Source organism: Seriola dumerili, unplaced genomic scaffold (genome assembly GCF_002260705.1).
Source record: "Seriola dumerili isolate Sdu_G_001 unplaced genomic scaffold, Sdu_1.0 BDQW01000321.1, whole genome shotgun sequence".
Lineage (NCBI taxonomy): Eukaryota > Metazoa > Chordata > Actinopteri > Carangiformes > Carangidae > Seriola > Seriola dumerili.
Window position 1 is genome coordinate 481,126 of NW_019174576.1, and position 20,000 is coordinate 501,125.

Here is a 20,000-nt window from a genome sequence, read left to right on the forward strand (position 1 = left end):
GTCCATTAGCTTTTTCCTCTCACTACCCATTGTGATGTGGGTGTTTGGCGTGGGCCTGCATTCGTTTGCTAGGTCTCTGGCAAACACTTACCACAATCGACACACACACACACACACACACACACACACACACACACACACACACACACACACACACACACACACACTCAAGTCAGTTCAAGACTTCACATTTGATTAGACACTCTTGACATGCAAAAAAGAACTGAAAAGTGTGTTTAATGTTTGACTTTAAAGTCAGGTAACATGAGTAGCCTAATGCCAAATGTTGAGAGGGTTTAATGGAATACTTTCATCAAAAATTCTACACTGGGACGGGCTTTTAAGCGTATTTTCTCTTGGGAAGGCAATTAATTTTTACAATTTCATGATAGTTGAGGGAGTCAGACTTTTTGGCAGTGTTCCATTCAAACTCAGCCCTAAATGAATGGGTTTGTGCCAGCAGGAAAAACAAACTTGAAACAGAAAGGGGGGTAGCAGGGTAAAAGGGGACAGTAACACAATCCCTAAAAACAGACTTTATCTGCTCCAACTATGTTTGACAGGGTTCGTTTGCAGAATCTCAGGGGATTCAAGATTTCAGAGGGCACTGGTAAATGGCAGTTGGTGTCAGAAATCATTCAGCAAGAGTTTATCTATATCCAACTGACTGCCACACTGCAGTATTGTACAAGCATTTGCTAAGTGTTCAGGCAGTAGGGTATGGATGTCTATGTATGAGAAAATGCACACTGGCGGGGCTCCAAAAGCAACACGGAGGGTTCAGAATTCAACCGAACATGTTCCCCAACCTCCCGAGGCCATCCGACTCACAAACTGGGTCAAGGTTTATCCAGGTTCAGGTGCAATTTTGTGGGGTCACCAGAGATCACGTTGAGTAACTTAACGGAGACACAGAAGAAGGTTTTTTAGAGTCCAGGTGTGACTTCACCAGTATTGCGTTAATGGTCGTCTGTCAGGTCAAAGAGACTCAAGGAAAGCTGCGGAAATATGGGAATCTAGGATGACTGTGTACGCTTCTCAACTGTCACACGTCCTGTGGTGGACCGACTTCAGCTGACAGCGTGACACTGTGAGCGTCAGACGGCTTTCTGAGAGAGACCTGTGGTTCTGTTTCCCAGAATACATGTCAACTGGGGAAATCTTGTTTAAAACAGATAAATGTGCTTAAAAGGGAATATAGTTTTTCACTTTCTTGGCAGGATGTAAATCTACCACTACAATGCACATAGCTTAGCTTAGCACAAAGACTGAAATAGGGAGGACAGCTAGCCCGGCTCTGCTCAAGGGTAAAAAAAAAAAACTCAGCTAACCTCGTCTAACCACCTCTAAAACTCACAAATTAACAAGTTATATCATGTTTGCTGAAGCCGTACAAAACCTGAAGTGTAAAAATGACAAAAAACGGAAGTTTAAAAATCAACAAACAACACAGGTATTATGTGCGGGACTATTTCTTGACAGGAAGGAGCGACTGGAGTCTTGTTGTCACTGCGAAATTGCCAGGCAACCAGCAGAGACTCCATTGTAACTGAATCTGCTGGAAAATTACCAAGCAACAAACATATAGCAATGTAGATACAGAGATTAAAGCCCTCACAATGATTAACAGCTTCCTGCTGCTGACTTTAAACATTCTTTGGCTTGGTCTATAGTGTTCTTGACAAACTGGAATGAAAAATACGTGGTCACACTGAATCAACCTGATCTCAAAAGGTGTGGGACAAATTAGCCTCAAAGTAGAAATTTGGGGGATGGTAGTTTGACCCCTGGAACTGACAGGAGGGCACACTCCAGCTGTGAGCTGGGACTGTAGGATGGCTGTTACTGTATGAGCATGGATACCTGGACCCCACCAGACTGAGAGCTTTTCAACAGCACATGCAACCAAAAACTGCTTAAGTGATGCTCCACTGCAGCTGGCCCTTTACTCTTATTCTTGAGCAATGTGCAAACTATCAAGACAAATTTCGGTTATAGTACTCTGTGTAAATTATCCAGGGAAGTAAGTTCGCGCTGAGGACAACTGGGACAAATGCTGACAAACGGTTTCTATCATGATCTCACGATCTCACAACACTTCCCAAGAGCTACTTTTCAACAACATATACAAGATGTTGTTATTATTTCAAGCTTGAAAACCATAATGGATGTAAATAAAGTAGGGCTAGGCATATAAGTGATATCAACATTAATAAGAACGTTATCTTATTCATTTTTATGTTGTAATATTTTTCTTATTTGTGTCCATTGCAACAAACTGTGTTTCACAACTATGCACTCCATCAGACAAATATCTTCACATGTTACAACAGAAACTACTAAGACTTATTGCATGATATTATCAAAAGCCAGTTAACAATTATATTTAATTATCACCCAGCCCCACTGTTGAGATTTGACGGTGAATATGCTTTCTCAAGAGCAGCTGAGACATACTGATAAGATACTCAAATTATACATAAGAATTGAAATGATCATTCTCTATATGATGTACGCGGTGCTATGATCCCTTCGGCTGTTAATAATGAGTGAGACAGCTGAATGCACGTAAGACTGCCGGCCTGAATATTAGTTTCATCCGAGTGCCATAGTCATTTGTCTCTAAGGCATTGCTTAGCACATCGCATTAACATCACATAACAGCAAAGCTGCCAAACAATCACGCTGTTCTGCAGGGAAAAAATAGTCAGGAGAGGACAGGAGTTTTTACTGGAACAGACAAGTCACAACAGGACAATGAACCTCTTGACTTGTGAGACCGCATAAAACATTCACACATTAAGAGTTATGATTTCTCTGATCTTTCTGATAAAAAAAAAAAATTGCTTTAATCCTTCCCCTCTACTCTTCAAATTACTACTCAGTGGTGTGAGCATCTCTACGCAGCAACACTTGATTATGTTTCTTTCTGTTTTGTGACTTTTCACACATCTAAAAATATCAGCAAAATAAATATGCTATATATATATATATTTCTGCCAAGCTAATTAAGTTATATTTATAGCTGTGGTTTTAAAATCAGTTCCAAAAGTAAGGCAAACAGTGGGAGTTCATTAGATTTAAGCAGCAGAATGAGTGCAGTGTTATCACAAATGGCTGCTTTGTGCACCATGAAAAATGAGCTTTTTCTTCGACAGCCTCGAGGGAGGAGGCCAGTGACCTTCACAATTTCCCCCCAAAACAGCGGCCGCTACACGGAGGGGGTAACCATGGGGGGCTATGAAGGGAGACGCCGGTGCTCGTGAGCACAGGGGGTCTGAGTCTACCCAAGCAGACCACAAGGAAACCCTTCATGAAACCACCCTCCCCTCTCTTATTTACACGTACAAACACATACACACAAGCACATGCATGCAGATGCACCCGCACGCACACGCACACACTCACACAATGGATGCCTATGCGGTACTTACTGTAATCTATAAACTGTAGTTCCATAGCCACTAATTAAAGAAAAATGTATGACATAAAATATGTGCTTGTGTCAAGTTACATTAATTCAATCGGGAGTCTGTAAATTCTTTCCTCCCTCAGTTTTCACTACAGTACATGCAAAGCTGTTTCAAACTTCCCACAATGTTTGTTTGTTCAGCTCCAAAAGGCTTTCCCTGCTGGAAAGAGCAGCGCTACGCTGATGTTTACTGTAACCATATTCCATTTCAAACGCATGTAGCTTTCTGCAGTCAATGCCCTAGTGTGGCTGACCCTCTTGATCTCATCTCCAAACAAAACTGCACAAACTTACTGTCTACAGTGTCACAAACTCTAACGCCTGTAAGAGCTGCATTAACATCTGACATTAAAAACAATGTTTGCCAATGCAGGCTCAGTCCGTTAGAGTGAGTGTGGGAAACACTTTATGTAGAAAAATGTATTTAGAAATACCATTTCCTGAGGCGCGAGTCGTCGTAGTCACACACTGAGAATAAAGTAAATATGACGAATGAATGAAAAGACTACATTTCCTGTGTACTGTTGATGTGTGTCTTACCTAGATGATATCACCAATCTCTTCCATTTGGTCTGTCTTGTCATTTTTGTGGACACCCTTTACAGAGCTAACAGTGTACAAGAATTGCATGGGTACAACAAATGCTAAAAATTTGAATAAAGTTCCACAGCTCAACCTCGACCTGAGAATGTGTTGCTGCCCTGTGTCACTCCTACCGTGTCAGTGAGACTGGCCTGTTTGACTGGCGGCTGGTCACGGTCCATCAGGCCTGGAGACAGCTGCTCCCTCGGGGCCCTGCTCTCCTCCAGCTCACTCACCTCGGAGCTCTCACCTGAGATTAGGTAGCAGATCATGCATACAAAAGTGTCAGTTTTACCACATGATAACTGATATCTAGCAAGGCAGATTTATTGTCTGTACTGGTTGTCTTCAAAGCGTTTCTCTGTGCGTTTCAATTAAAGCTCTCTCCCCTACCAGGCGGCTGCTCAGCCAGGTTGCGGGTGATGATCTGACGGATACGGGTGGAGACAGGCATTGGCACTGTGAAACCAGACTCCTGTCCATCACCTCGAACTGTCAGAGTCCTCTCTCCTGAGCTGCCATCAGATTGAAGCAGGGACTCCTCCAACTTCTAGAATCACACCAATCACCACAGCACATCGTTTAGCTGAGCATAAAAGGCCCATCTCATTAAAGTTAGACTATGAAGACAGCAGTGTATGAAGAAGTACTCTCAGGTAAGTAAAAGTGCTTACTCAAAAGTGACCATATTCATTACACAGAATGGTCTCTGGAGGTTTATACATTATATATGAGACATATATAGGACATTTCCATCTATAACAATGCATCATATCAGATATCTTTTGTATGAAAATGTTTAATCTGTGAAGTGACTGCAACTGTCAGATAAATGTAGAACTATAAAGTAGCATATAATGGAGATTCTCAAAACAAGTATAAGTATAGTAGTAGTAGTAGTACTAGTAGTATTGTATAAGCACCTAAAAATGTATTTAAGCACAGAACTGGAGTAAATGTTACTTTCCACCAAGGGAGAACAAAATGCACCAAAATCCTAACTTGTCCATTCAAGGTAATTTATTCAGTAAGCACTATTTAATCACTTTACTACAGTGTTCGTATTGGAGTCCAGAAGGTGAGCCTGAGTGCTCAAAAAGAGCTGGTGTGGACAAATGTACATCCGGTCACAGGTAATTATTTCTAGAAAGTTTTGCTTTCAACAGTGGTGAAAATTAACTGACTACATTTTCTCTGGGAGCCAGCATGTACAATCATTAATTTTAATATTTACACTTTTGCAATTCCCAGTTTGTCAGTGTCAAACCACAAAAAAATTGTTAAAAATAATAGTTACGTTACCAACCTGAATCACAGCCTCCAGTCTAGGTGAGTGTGCACCTTCCTCCCGTTGAGAACTCATTGCAAAGCTTTAACAATCAAATGTTAGCCGGTAACGTTAGCGTTAGCTTGCTATAGGCTAATATACCTCAAGATAGAAGACGTTAAATGTTAAATGGCTCAAACAAAACGCAAACCTAACACATCAGTGCAATTGTGTCATGAGATATAAAGAAAGGTACTACTGAACTGACACCTGCGTAAAGGAAAGGCTTGAGAGATGGAAAAATCACTGACAGAACTTTTTAGGACAAGAAAGTTCAGGAGCTACTGCAAGCAAGCAGCACCATTCTAATCCCCAGTCGACGTTGCCAAGGTGACCACGCGCTTCCGGGCCAATTGCCATAGAGATAGAATGCTGGCTTGGGTGTTTCCATGGCAAGACAGACGCCACGAGCCAAGCGGAACCAAGCCACTGGATTCCCGGTGGGTTAATGATCAAGACACTGAAGGCAAAGTGCACAGTCTTTTCCCAATAAAGAATTATCCTACTTCTTGTTGAACATTTTTCAGGGAACACATTTTATCCATAATTAGAGCATTTTCAGTTCAAAAGCCTTAATATACAACCAAAAATAAATAAATAAAAATAAATAAATAATGAACACAGGAGCCCACAAACTGTTTCTACAAAGATTTACTGATTCACAAGCACGATTCAATAACACAAAAAGGAATTCAGATCTCAAACACATGATACAAAGTATAAATAAATACGAGCTGAGCAGCCAAGCTGGCCCTAAAACAACCGAGAATACCTGAGGATCACGTAACACACTATTCTAGGGCACAATGACATCCTGTGATTAACATTCCACTTGTTCTGCAACATATGACAGGAGCATGTTTTTGTGAACTCTCTGACCCCTAAGTTTAGTCCTGTCAGGACAGAATGCCATCATGTTGAATCGGTGGGGAAAAGCTCAGGCCACTGTGATGGGTCTAGGAAGATGGTGGAGACCCCACTGTAGAACCAAAGTCTCGGCAGGAAGCCCTCCACCTCCCAGGTGTTGGACGCTCGGTTGTACACCTCCACTTCCACCCCGTAGTCCCCCTCCATACCTTTCCAATGGCCTCCGGTGACAAACAACTTCCCATCCAGCGTCACCAGGCCGCCATTCTCATGGAGCATGTGCAGAAGCTGGACCTGATGAGAGGGAAAAGTGATCAAATATCAAACTGTCAAGTATAAAACTGATCCTTTTAATTAGTATTTATACCACTGAGTGCATTATTTTGATTGTTGTCAGCAGTGACTCCTAAGCTCACCTTCTGCCACATGTTTGCCTCTGGATCGTAAGAGTAGACTTTCTTAGTGTTGTCAGCAACCAGATATATAATTCCATCCACACAGACAGAACGAGGAGAGGACAAGTACTTAGGGATGAAGGGCGAACATATGCTGATCCAGCCATCTGTAAGAAAGAAAAAAAGAAGATTTAACAGAGTAAAGAATATCCATCATGCTTGGGTTCATCATTTTAATCAACAACTTTATAATGTCTGAACACAATAAATCAGATGACACTGTTAACTGAATCCTTTAACTGCATGCTTGGTTGAAAAAAGCAATTCACAAACAGTATACAGGGATATAGGGAACAGTATATGGGGAACTAAAGTATTAAGTCTTTACATTTCTAATTTCACTACAGAAATTGTAAAATGAAGTTATAGGTGTATGGTTTAGTTATAGGTATAGCAAGTAAAAAGTGATTACAAAGAACTGAGGAAAATAAGCTCCTTTGACTCAGGAGCAATTTCTAGTTATTGCTGATGAAATCTTCTTAACTGAAGAACTAACACATACTGTATTTTAAGACCACAAAAAGCACAGCTGGAAGAAACAGAGCTACAAATGAATCCACCAATAGGGCCGTATGAATTATGACAATTTTGTGATGTATTATCTTTATCATTTAATGCTGCAAATTTGAAAATAACAAACAAACAGTTATTATCCCTTCAGCAGTAACGCGGTGCTCCGAGCATCCTTACCTATAACAGGGTTGTAGCACTGCATGGCCAAAGCATTGTACTTCACAGCGCACGAGCCAATCACATAGAGCTTCCCATGACTCGCTGTAGCGGTGAAGTTGGTCACGTATTTTAAAGCGGGGCATGTCAAGGCCCAGGTGTCGTTGTAAGGGTCGTAATGCTCAACCTCAACTCGGTCTGATGTTGTACCTAAAGAGGGGAAATAAAAGTAAAAATAGTGGTAAATGAGTCACGTTTTCATAAACAAATACTTGACTTTAAAGGAAGTGGCGGTGCAATCACACATGTAAAATGCTGCCTGGATTTTAGAGCCTGGTCATATTTGAGTCTATTCACCCACAAAGAAGAAATAAATTCTTACAAAGTATCACAGCAGAGGTGAGCCATTAAGAGCAGATGAGTTTCTAGAGTTTATCAAAGTTTTCCAGTGCGCTGCAGGTTTAAGGCACCACAAGCTGTACTGTATTTATTTTCTTACCTCCGATGACGTAAATCTCCCCGTTGAGTGTTGCCGACGTGTGGTTAGTCCGAGGCCGAAGCATGGGTGCCACAGTAACCCACCTCCCTTCTCTTGTGATGTACTTCCAGGTCTCTGTGGTCGACCAGGTGTTGGTATTCAAACCTCGCGAGCCCCCTGTCAGAAAGACAAGGGCACGCTGTCAAAAGTCTGACAATGTTTTGCATTCCCCATAAAAAATAAAATTTTTTTTACAAAAAAACCAATGAGTTCTGCTCAAAACCATTTATCATCACTCCTTTGTTGCTTGTCAGAAAAGGCTTGCTCGCACTTGACCCACCTGTGACATACACATCATTGTTCAAGGAGACCATGGAGTAACCCCACTTGTTTGGGTTGGGGAAATTAGGGAGCTCATGCCACTGTTCTGCAGAGAAAAAGAAAAAGGGAGTTAATGTTTGAGCGTCATGCAGAGAGTGCAGCAAACTACATAGAAGTTTTCACAAATACAGTATGCAGATGACCAATGTGTGGCTGGGAAATAAGGCAAAGACGCACTGATGTCCTTTGAGGACCATTTAAGTGAAAACAAGTCACAGTTAGGATATTACTTGCTGGCCTGAAACAGCCAGGAAATGCAGCTTTTCTTGCACAACCTTCAACATTGTGGCCAGAGATGTTGTGTCTCAACATAAAACCAGAAATCTTTTTCCTTAATGTCCTACGTGATGAACATGGACAAGGATGCTTTCTTCCAGCTCAATAAAATGCTCATTTGAACTGAGAGGATGATCCAGTTTTGTCACATCCAAACCGCATTCCTGCAGAGCTGTTTTTCTGTCAGCACTAAATTTAATGACCTACAACACATCTGCCAAACTGTTTTGTGGAATCAGAAAGGCACTTCCCAACAATCTTCTGCTGTAAAACGGATTGTGAACTTAAACAAATTTGAAATTGTGATCAGGGGGAGAAAGAATATTTTTACTTGTCTTTGTGTTGTAGAAGGCACAGTTCCTGGGTAGCAGTCTTTGCAGTCTTGGGTCTCTGTCTTCATCTTCATCTGAGTCATCTGAGTCATCTGAGTCATCCAGCGAACGACCTCCCATTACAAACAGCACCTCTTGCAGATTTGGTTGTGGACTCTGAGAGTTGACTCTGTCCAAATATTCTGGTGCCAAATTCATTTTCTAAAAAAAAAAAAAAAAGAAAAAAAAAAAGTCAAAGTCATGATTGTTTTTGGAAATCTATTCGCACTGAGCAAACAAAGATAAGAGCGAAAAGAAGGAGAAACTCACTAACCTCCCTGTGAATTTTTTCCACAGCCTCTCTGCAGCTGGGAGAGGCCTGCACCAGACTGTCCTTCAGCAGGGTGTCAGCCAGGTAGTCCAGGCTGAGTAGAGAGAGACGGGACAAGGTGAGGAGTTCGGGGAGGTGGCAGAGCCGAGACTCCTTGTGGTGACTAACCCATTTCAGGATGGCCTCCACACGGGTGCATTCTGCCCGGATTTGTAGTCCTTCGTCAGACAGGCAGGAAACCAGTCTGTCTTTTCCTGACAGCAGAAACTCCTCCCCTTGCTGTACAGCCTCAAAGTTCTCCAAGAGGAAAGCCCACGCTTTGGCCACCACCTCAGGGCAACCGTGGATCTCCCCAAACTCCAGGATTCCCAGGCAGTTGGTTGCGTCGATCTGGTGCTGGAGGTACCGGCTGCAAACGGTTCTCACTGTCTGGAACTGCAGCTGGCTGGAGGTGCAGATCAACCCCTCCACATTGCTCTGGTTGATGGTTAGTTTTCCTGTGTAGGCAAAGTCCAGCAAGTAGCTTAGGATGTCAGGGTCGACATCATGAAGCTCCACTCGAGCGGCTATGCTCTCCACAAAGTCGCCCGAGAACATGCAGCGGAAATACATGCTGCAGAGTGCCAGCACGCCACGGTGACAGGGGAAGTCCCGACCGCCTGCGCTCAGCGTTACATCAACCAGTTTAGGGTGAGAGCAAAGTGAACGCAAGCCCTCCAGGATGCTCTGAGGATGGGAGGACAGGCAGAAGTCCAGGTCATCTACATTACGCACCATGGTCAACTGTAGTTCAAAATACAGGTCAAATCTTCTTTCAGCAGGGAGGGTCAAAACGAGGTTCAGAGCTTACCTGCAGGTGGAGAAAAACAAATCAATATGCAGGAGAAACAATTATAAAAACCTTTTAAAACAATGTTTAAGACGAGAGAGCATCAATAACTTTCTGCCAAAGCGTTCCTGATAACAGCATAATCTATTTAAAAGACAGTTTTGATTTTCCTGCATCGCACAGAGACGCTGGAAGATTTATTACTTCCACAAAAGTGTTTTATAATACATTATTTATCCATCTAATAGTAAAATTAGTTGTTAATTAATAGTTTAATAAAGTGTATTTTTCTTTACTATGGAACAAATTAAAAACCCTAAGAAATACAGAGAATCATTGAGAAGTTTTGAACTTAATCTTGCTCCTCAGTGACCTTTCTGATTCAGTCTCCCTTATCAAACAACAAAAACATAAAAAGTGTCATGTAAAAAAAAGCTCCTTGCCTTTTAAGTGTGGCAGCACTGTGCGGTTAAAAGGACTAGAAAGTACTTTTGGCTCAGGTTTAATACGATATGCTGTAACAGTATGACTCGAATCTCCTCCAAAGCCAACAATAAATTACATTTCCTGTCATCAAATACTGTGAAAATAAGTAAAAGAAAAAAAAAAAAACCAACAACAACAACAAAAAAAAAACTCACCACAGAAGAGGAGAATGGAAATAATGGCTCATCCTTCCAGTAAAAAAGCTGTTTGTAGCTGAGCAGCTGGTTAGATCAACATGGAGCGGGCAGCATGGCGGAAGGCTTTTGCCAAGTCACTGGGACGGACTGCCTGTCTTTCCCTCAGTTATTTTTAGGACTGACTGACGCTGTGTTGAAATCAGAGTCCAAACAACATGCATGAGACCCACAGCTGCTGTTACAGGCACATATTTAGCATTTTCTAACTGTCCCTGGACGCTAGCGAAGGAGATAAACGGCAAGGCACCGATGATTTTGAATGTTACAACTGATTAACAATACAGACATGACGGTCTGTAGTGCTGTTCATCACATGGGGTTAAGATGTTGTACATGAATTTTATTTAAGGTGCCTTAAACATGTAGGAAATTAAAGGAGATGTGATATTAAAATAAATTAAAGTGTGCAAAATATGGTAATAATCAAATATTCAAGGTATCTGTGTCATGATTTATTTTGTAGTATTGTTGAAACTGGTGTGTTTCCTGTCTGTCCTAAGCTTTCTAAAGAATATTTACCATAAAATGCTCTTACTAAAAGGAAAAAAAAAAGTTTTCATTAACCTAAAACCACACTAGTTTGCTTTAAGCAGTCTTTTGTAACAGGGCTGGGTATGGTTTGAAATTTGTTGATGTCATTTTCAGTTTGATACCTGAGTTTCAAAACCAGTACTGAAATATCTAAATATCCTAGTACTACAAAAACAACTTTTTAAAAATTTAACAAAGTCTAAACTTCTGAAATTCATTGATGTTTAATGTTAAACACAATAAAATACAGTATAAAATTAACAAAAATTATGATTCAAATTAGGCAATATCTGATAATAAGTAAACAAGGCTACGGATCTGGCTGAGCGTTCAGTGCCAACGTTCAGTATTTGACAGTTGCTACAGACAATTCAATTCACAATTCAAAAAGTATTTAGGTTTGATACCCAGCCCCAATGTCATCTACTACAAAGCATACAAAAATATCCCAAAAAAAAAAAAAGACACAAACAACTACTCGAAATCAAAAATCTCTGCCTCTTTCTCTTTCCAAAAAGCGAAACTACGGTCGATGTATTTACAAATCTCTTCATTGCTGAAACTGGAAATGTCAGTGCCGCCGTAGAGCTTCCCCTCATCGGGCGTGGGTGTCTGTACGATGACTTTAGGGACCTGTCTAATCTCTGGGAGGCTGTGTTTCACCACTTCCGCGGTGCTTTCGGTCTGACTCGCAGTGTTCCCGAAGAACTTTACTTTGATGTCCTCGAAGCCGTCCTTCCACTCGCGGTTTCCAGCCTCGATGTCCTGTATGACGGCCTTATGGAAGTCCCTGACCATCTCCCAGGGGAAGCCCCCGACATGGTCGAACACCTCGAAACACAGCAAGTGCCTCATTTTGCGTTCGTCCACAGGCAGCTCCAACTCCAGGATGTGGAAGTAGCCCAGCATGAACAGATCCAGGGTCAGGTTGTCGTACTCCACGGGCACGCCGTCCAGACGAGGGAGGAACTGCTCTGGGGAGTAGAGAGCTTTCTGCCTGTGCAGCCTGTGGATAACACCGCATCGGTTATTCAAAGTGTGTTAACTCTGCGGCTGCATTATTTTCATTATGGATTACTCTGTCAAACATTCCAATTAATCGATTCCTCTTTCAATCAGAGGATATTGGAAAATTACCCATTAATATTTCCCAGGGCCCAAAGTAATGTTTCAAATTGCTTGTTTTTTTTTCCTGACAAACTGTCCGCGGAGCAAAGATATTGAATTTAGAATAATATTTTTAAAAAGCTCCAATCCTCGCATCTGAGAAGCCAAATATCTGGAATTTTTTTTTAGCCACGCCAGCAGGGTGTCACTAATGATAGCAATGTTGGTCTGTTAGTTGCTTAACCACTGGATGGATCACCATGACATTTTGTACAGAGGTTCACGGTTCCCACAACATGTATTCTAATGACTTTGGTGATCCCCTGGCTTTGAATCTAGCCCCAGAGGTTGGTTGTTGCTCCCAGTGTGAAGAGTGTCAGTCCTCTCCCTTTGGATATTTGTGTTACTGAATAAACTTTGGGTAATTTCACAAATTAACCGACCAAATTTTGGTGAACATACACATGTGAAATTTGGCGCAGTTTCACTAGTGCAGTTTGAGAACTGTAACAGACGCTGCCGCTGTGAAGTGTCCCTACCTGCGAATCTGCCTGGACGGGACACTGGAGATCATGCTCCTCCAGTTTCCCAGCATCTTATTGACGGCACTCCTCTGCTTGAAGAAATGCCCCAGAGAGCTGTTCATCATCTTTGACTGGGCGCTCTCCACGCTGCCTCTACGATCTGACCCCGATTTGTCGCCCATCCCCGGGCCGCTGCCACCGCTGCCGCCAACACCACCACCACCGCCACCGCCGCCACCCATCTTCCTCTCTGCAGCATCCTTGCTCTTCAGCGTCACAGTGTAGGCGGATTTCTTCCAGTGGCCTAAGAACAGCACTACTATGCGCTCTTTTCGGAGGCTGGTGGTCTCAAGAACATCTGCGACATTTTCGTCATAGTCGATGCCGGAGTCGCTGTTCTGGTCTGTTTCTTGGGCTGGACTCGAGACTTGAAGCTGTTCGTCCGACTCCGTGGCCTCAAGCTGCGTGGACGAACTTAACATGATGGCCTCCTCCTCCTCCTCCTCCTCCTCCTCCTCGGGCTCGTCCGACAAAGGTGAGTTCTGTGTCTCAAAATTAGACTTCAGCGTCCTCACAGACACTCCGAACTGATGGATTTCATCCTCTATCCTCTCCCTGCGTCCCCTGGTGGAGTTCTGTCTCTCTGGGGTCTGAGAGAACACGGTGATCAGGTCGGTGTTGGGCATCTTGCAGTAGGGCTGGTCCGTCAGGTTGCTCATGAGCAGAGACATGCTCTTCACGATGCCCGAGATGCGGCCGCACCACACAGGGAGAGGGACTTGACTTGTGAAGTTTCTGAACTGCGTGTTGACGGTGATGTTGACTATGGGCGCCGGCAGGATGTGCCTGAGCTCCTCGGCCAGACGAGCCAGCTCCAGCTCGTAGCCCTCGCAGTTCCTCTGCATGGAGACGTTGGCGATCTGCTGCTCCAGATAGATGAGGTCATCCTCAGTCAGCAGCTCACCAGAGGGCCCCAGGATGGCATTATGGGCTTGGGAGTACCTCCAGCTGACTTTGGCATATCTGTTCCCATTTTCCTTGAAGAGAAAGCAGATAAAAATGCAGCATGTCGTATTTAAAATGGCTTAGACATGAGAAGAAAAAGAGTTATGATACAATAAAACCGTGATCCAAACCTCATTCAAACCTCAGAAACATGACTTGACTAGCACAGTGTGTTGTGTTCAGTGATTTGTTATATGCAATTAAAAGTAAATGATGGTGAAAGTGTTTTTTTTTTTGGTGATGCAGATTTAGACTAGCATCACACACAAACCAGGCCACGGTTTTCGCTCTGCTCATTGTGGTCTGCTCAGGCTCAGTAAAGAGATGATTTCATCTTAAGTAGGCTGTACACAACTCTCTACGGCTGCAACTACAAATATATTGAATTTTGAATTGAGTAAATATCCATCACAGTTTCCTACATAATTCAAATGACTTGTTTTATCCAACAAACAGTGAGTCAAATGATTAATTGAAACTCAACATGGTGATTAGTTGACTAAACAAACTCCAGGAGCTTTCTGTGCAGATGTTTATTTTTTTTACCTAAACAACATCTGGTGAAAAATGAATCATGCAGAATCATGTCAATTTTCTTTTCTTTTTTTTTTTTTTTTAAATCTAAGTCTAAATCTGTTAGATTTAGACAAATAGAATAATACCTTCCTCCTCTGATCCTCCTCATCCAGCAGCCTGGCCTGCAGCTGTCTCACCATCACTTGCCTCTTCCACTCGGCAATGGGACGGCCTCTCTCATCGTGGGTGGGCACCAGGTAGTCGATGTCTGACAGGTTGGCCTCTTCGGTGGGGAGAACCACCATCTTATTCTGCGGAGGAAAACAGCGATGATACTGTAGTTACCAGCATTTTAGCTAAAGAGAAGACGGATGTACAAAAGTAGGAAAGCTTATTGTTTGCTCACTGCTTGTCCAGTGAAGACTCCTGACATCCCTGATTGCCTCAAAGATTGAATGGACTTCATGTCCCCAAGAAGTTTTCTTTGAGCCAGGAGGTTTGCATCAGGCAACATCGTCTTATCAGCAGAGACAGTTATTTCACTCCCAGCTGCTTTGTGCTGATTGAAACCTTTAATAACTGAAATACAAATCACAGCCACTCGGTCTGACTCATAACACACATTTTCTTCCACTGAGCAGTGACTTGCAGTAACCACTAAATTACCTAAATACAACTGGTTGTTTGACTTGAGTAATTAAAGAGGGATTCAATTAAATAAACAGAAATGTTCCTCTCACCAGATGTTGCTATTTGAACCTGCTCTATTCTGCTGACGGTGTGATTCTGTGGCTCGGCAGGTGTGGGTGAAGCTGAAGGTGAAGCGGGCGCAGGAGGGTATCTGGCCTGCGGGGAGTCCTCACTCTCGGGTCGCTGGTTTGGAAAAACAAAGAGACACGGCGCATTTGCTTCAGGTTATAATATGAAATAACAAAAAGTTAAAAAACAAAACAAAACAAAACAACTCAGGATTTACCTTTAAACTATCCATGGGTGTGTCACCGCTGAGACTGTCCCTGCATGTGTCGCTCAGGCAGCCGTAGTAGTCGTCCCCGCTGCGCTGCAACAGCACAGTCGGCTTCACCTTCTCTTCTGCCTCCACTGGAGAGATCGCCTCGATGGGCCTCTCTGCACAGAGTGTCTGCAAGTATCACAGTTAATACTATATGTAAGAACTTTGAGGACCGAGTATGATGATATTCACTCAACTTATGGGGAAAAATCAAGAGGTTTCAGCTGACACGTGGCGAAAGTATTTCTTTTTTTCCCACTGTGAGAAACAAAGGTCTCATTTCTGAGAATAGGTGTGTTCTTAAAATTCAATCAACAACAAAAACCTTGTTGACATCTCTGTATCTGTGACGTATCACCTTACATCCTCCATGCTCAGACACCTCAGATAAAATAGTTTGTGTGACGAACCCGACCTTGGTATGACTGCGGTGACATCTTGAGTGGAACCTGGAGATGAGATTTCTGTTGTTTTCCCAAGTAAGAAAAAAAAAAATCTCACTTTCAGGAAGACAGACTGATATTACTGGATGGGCTTGGATCGTCTCCTGAACTGCCACATTGCAGTCTGATGAAACTTCACATTTTCCGGTACAACACCGTAACAAAGTTGGACACCTGTTGGCCCTTTTTCTAAACTATCATTCAAACAACTCCTTTACATCCAAAGCTGCTTTTCCTGCTCTCTTCTGTTTTAGGAAACACCAGGTAACCATCCAGGTGTGTCTGTTAACAACTGACTTTTGTATTTTGGACTTCTCTCTGTCCTCACAGACACAGATTTCTCTTCCTTATGAACAAGACTCTTTGCTTTTTAAGTGAAAAGTAAACTGTGTGAAAAGAGAACTTGTATTTAAAGATAAGCAAATTAATGCATCTGTGATCAATGCTTTCGAAGCAATTGGCAATTGGAGAAAAACAGTAACAGAGGTCGTCATAAATACATATTTTACCACCAGAAATCTTCCATCAGTGGCCCTTTTCACATCTTTTGATATTTAAGCGCATTGCTTTCTGAGCATTGTGCAACTTTAGAGTGACTGAAACTGAAAGTCTGGACTTCGACTTCAGTCTCAGTGTCACAATTCATCACCAAAGTTAAAACGAGTCGAGCGACTCTTTCTGATTATTGTACGGGAAAAAAACTGACGTGAGGAAACTTATTACCGGCAGCTACAGAGTGGCTGGTATTATTTTCATCTCATGAGTCTGTGTGTGTGTGTGTGCGTGCGTGTGCGTGCGTGCGTGTGTGTGTGTCATCATGGCAAAATGTGGTCGTGGAGGCGCTTACTGTATCAGGACTTTGGGAGGTGTTTATGTGTCCGTCTGTGTGTCTGCGGACAGATTCTGTCACCGCGATAATGTCACAACTGTGCAAGATACAGTCACATAACGTTGTAAAGGACTACTAAGTACTCACGGGTCAGAACGTCAACGTGTTGACAGGAGTCCCTGCTGCTGTGATCCCATCACAAGATGGTCTCTAGTTTCCCTTAATTTTGTTGTCAATGACAATATCCGTCCCTCATATTATGTATTTGATTCTGGCCAAAGATAGAGTGAAGTGTAAGTTAAGTAATTTGGGGTTAAGCATGGAAGTAAGAGAAAGGTTGGTTTTGTTTTTAGAGCCAAAATGATGCTGGTAAAATATTACTTTATTTCTGGTGAAAAAGAAATGAACAGATGAAGATTTTTAATGTGCAAATGGAAACTAACAGATCAAAACCTATCAGCGCCTGACGACAAGCAGCATGAGAGACTAAAGAACAAAACAAGTACATGGGATAGTAAGCAACCTTGAATAATTGGCAGCTTTTCACACCACTCTGGGGAGGATGTAGGATGTATGGAAACATTTAGATCCCCTTTAATGAACCTGCATTGTCCTAATGCACTCCATGCAGAAAGCATATCAAATTCAGCTCTCCAAGGACATTATTAGTAACCAAAACATCAAAGGCAGCTCTAATATGCTGCTGCATGCTGTTGTGCTTTGTGTCCGTGAGGTGGTCCTTGCCATTTCCTCTTACACTTTGATGTCGAACAGCACGAAATATGCTGTGACACTGCTCAGGCGGAGGAATAAACTTCCCAGAAGTTGTGCAATCCATAAATAGATAAACAAAGTGGATGGGAAAAGTGGAGAGGGAGCCTGATTCCTTTGTGACCCTTCTCGTAACAGTTCAATGTCCTAAAAGCTACAGCGAACCGGCCCTTGTGTGTGTGTGTGTGTGTGTTTAATTAGACCCAGTGGCCAGAGAGCATTTGGTTCTCATCACCACCCCATCACAATTGCCACGCAGATATAGATAGCCTAACCCTGTTTTTGGCCTGGATACGCTCTCCCTCTATCAAAGACCACAAAGACCCTGATCACTACAGATTACAAGCCAAGAGTTAAGAAACAGCTACTCAGTGCTGTCTCATTGTCAGACATGCAACACCAGTAATCTGTGGTCCCGGCGGGCCGAGCCGTGAGAGAGCTCCAGTGAGTCGGAACACCGAGTGTATTTAAGAAACATGTCTAGTAATTCTGTGCTCTGGAATCAATCACTGAAACAACCTGCTTCCACGTGAAATATTCACGTTCTTCGGTGATAAATTGCAACGTGGAATGTATACAGCGCGTGTACGTTATACACAGAACACTACAGTGTAAATACATGTCCACTCACATGTTAAAATACTCTCAGGTTTCCTGCGTGGAGGTAAATACTTGTGAGGTTAATAACTGACGGACACAAACATTTACAGCTTTTTTTTTTGTTGTTGTTGCTACTACTTCCTGCTGCAATACTGTAATTACTGCTGGAGCAGAGAGTATATCTGGAAACAGTGCAAGATTCAAAAAAGGAGAGAAAAAAAAAAATCATGTCCAGTTTTCTAATATCAAACAATGACAAACTATAGTAAGGTCACGAGCCTGGAGTATTAGTCATGCCTGACCGTAAGAGGCTATAACTGATCAGAAAGCAGGTTAAACACTGCCAGAAACATCTGCCAGAAAGGGACTCTTGAATAGCAATGACAACACTTCCATTTTACAAAAATAATTACTCAACCCTTCCAGTAACTTACTTATGAAGAAATGATTAAAGTAAGGTAATAAAGAACTACAAAAAAAAAAGGAATACCAGCAATAGTGTCGTAAATACAAAAAGACACTGGAAGAGATCAGTAAACCGACCTGAAACTCACCAACTTTGACCGTGAACAAATTCTCCCAATGCACCCTGGTGCGACGGTGAAACTCCAGAGGCGCCGGCTCGTGCAGGTGCACCCAGGTGTCCGGAGCAGCTACTCCGCGCTGAGGATGTGAGGCTATCTTAAGATCACCGACCACTCGTTTCACACCACCACCAGCATCTCTGCCAGTGGCCGAGGGCCGCCAGGCAATAAACAATAAACTCTGATCGGAGAATGCTGTTAATAATTAAGAGAAAGGATAGGGTGGCCGGTAATGTCGCTAATGCATGGACAAACCAGTGGCCATGTTGTTGCACGAAGGGAGGGCATCAGTGGAAGACTTGTCAAAGCAGCTGGAAAAGAGACATTTTATCCAGACGTGTTCAGCCGATGTTTCCACTTGGGACAATTGAATGGGGGAGCTTTTATTTTTTGGAGCGGGCGGAGGTGGGGTGGACACAAAACGTGACACCGTAAGCCTCAATCAATCGGCTTCCACTGTTAATGTGGAAAAAGCTGACAACAACCACAGTGTGTGGCTGAAGTCCGCCAGTAAAGAAGAGGTTCACAACAGTTGATGTCTGTCTTTAAACAACAGACAGGTGCCTTGCATATTACAACGCTACAGGATTTTCTCTCAGTTCATAAAGGCTGTGAAAGGTGTAAGTGATAAAGGACAGAATCCATTAGATTCAACACTTTATCTGAAGTTAACGTGAGCATGCGTTAGACAAATCAATCTGCATATACATTAAAATTGATTTGGGCACCGACCTCTGAAATACAGAGAACAAATTATAATGTTTTACACATTAAAATCCAATTCACAGTAAGTGTATCCACCAAGAGTCCAAGACCCAGTGACATCTGTACCTTTTTAATTACATTTTATTTTCATTAAAAAAAAAAATTCATTGTTAGATGATCAGCTAATTGATTAATGGACACATTGTTGCAGATATAAGAGCATGTGTTTTGTTTCTCATTGCAAAAAAAGAAATCTAGAGCATGTCCTAAAAAACACAGTGATGTGTTTCCTCTGTCCGTTTCTAAAAATACCGTTCAAACAGCAGTAACTCTGGCCTGATCGCCAGTGAATGGAGAGCAAATACGTGTGAAGTAAACCTCACGCCACACACTTGTTTATTTGATTGCAGCTGTTCCTGAGATGCGAGATGAGGAGGAGAGTTTGACAGCGCTGAACAAGTCTGACCTTGTTGTGAGCGATCCAAACATGCAGGCGAGGCCAAATACGCAGCTCTCTCCGCTCGATGTCTCAATCCATTCAAGGTCGCTGCTCGGAAATGAGATTATCTGACTGACACTTTAGAACCGACGAAACCCGTGATCTGCGCAGCCACTTTACAAACGTGAAACCACCAGCAGAAATGTAATTAAGGCATGTGTACTTGCACAGCTCATCTCTGGCAGAGTATAGGTTTCAAAGCATTACATATAG

The 20,000-nt window shown here is 42.6% G+C and overlaps 3 protein-coding genes across 3 annotated transcripts in view; all 3 read right to left on the minus strand.

Moving 5' to 3' along the window:
- Positions 1–5,674, minus strand: part of LOC111231901 (rootletin-like) — a 32,715-nt gene extending 27,041 nt beyond the window's left edge. Inside the window, exons 1-3 of the mRNA XM_022759173.1 lie at positions 5,361–5,674; positions 4,448–4,604; positions 4,189–4,304 (exon numbers count right to left, since the gene is read on the minus strand). Coding sequence (XP_022614894.1) covers positions 4,189–4,304; positions 4,448–4,604; positions 5,361–5,417 — 330 coding nt within the window. The 5' untranslated portion in view covers positions 5,418–5,674. The remainder of the gene's footprint in view (positions 1–4,188; positions 4,305–4,447; positions 4,605–5,360) is intronic.
- A 357-nt stretch (positions 5,675–6,031) lies between these two features.
- Positions 6,032–10,755, minus strand: klhl30 (kelch like family member 30). Its single transcript, XM_022759302.1, has 8 exons — positions 10,620–10,755; positions 9,153–9,999; positions 8,839–9,040; positions 8,191–8,277; positions 7,872–8,027; positions 7,394–7,582; positions 6,665–6,810; positions 6,032–6,542 (listed from the first exon to the last, which is right to left on the minus strand). Exons 2-8 carry the CDS (start codon positions 9,924–9,926, stop codon positions 6,294–6,296), a joined length of 1,803 nt encoding a protein of 600 aa, XP_022615023.1. The 5' UTR covers positions 9,927–9,999; positions 10,620–10,755; the 3' UTR covers positions 6,032–6,293.
- Positions 10,756–11,023: 268 nt separating this feature from the next.
- Positions 11,024–20,000, minus strand: part of espnl (espin like) — a 15,378-nt gene continuing 6,401 nt past the window's right edge. Inside the window, exons 6-11 of the mRNA XM_022759341.1 lie at positions 15,321–15,485; positions 15,085–15,217; positions 14,751–14,923; positions 14,491–14,655; positions 12,839–13,860; positions 11,024–12,198 (exon numbers count right to left, since the gene is read on the minus strand). Coding sequence (XP_022615062.1) covers positions 11,667–12,198; positions 12,839–13,860; positions 14,491–14,655; positions 14,751–14,923; positions 15,085–15,217; positions 15,321–15,485 — 2,190 coding nt within the window. The 3' untranslated portion in view covers positions 11,024–11,666. The remainder of the gene's footprint in view (positions 12,199–12,838; positions 13,861–14,490; positions 14,656–14,750; positions 14,924–15,084; positions 15,218–15,320; positions 15,486–20,000) is intronic.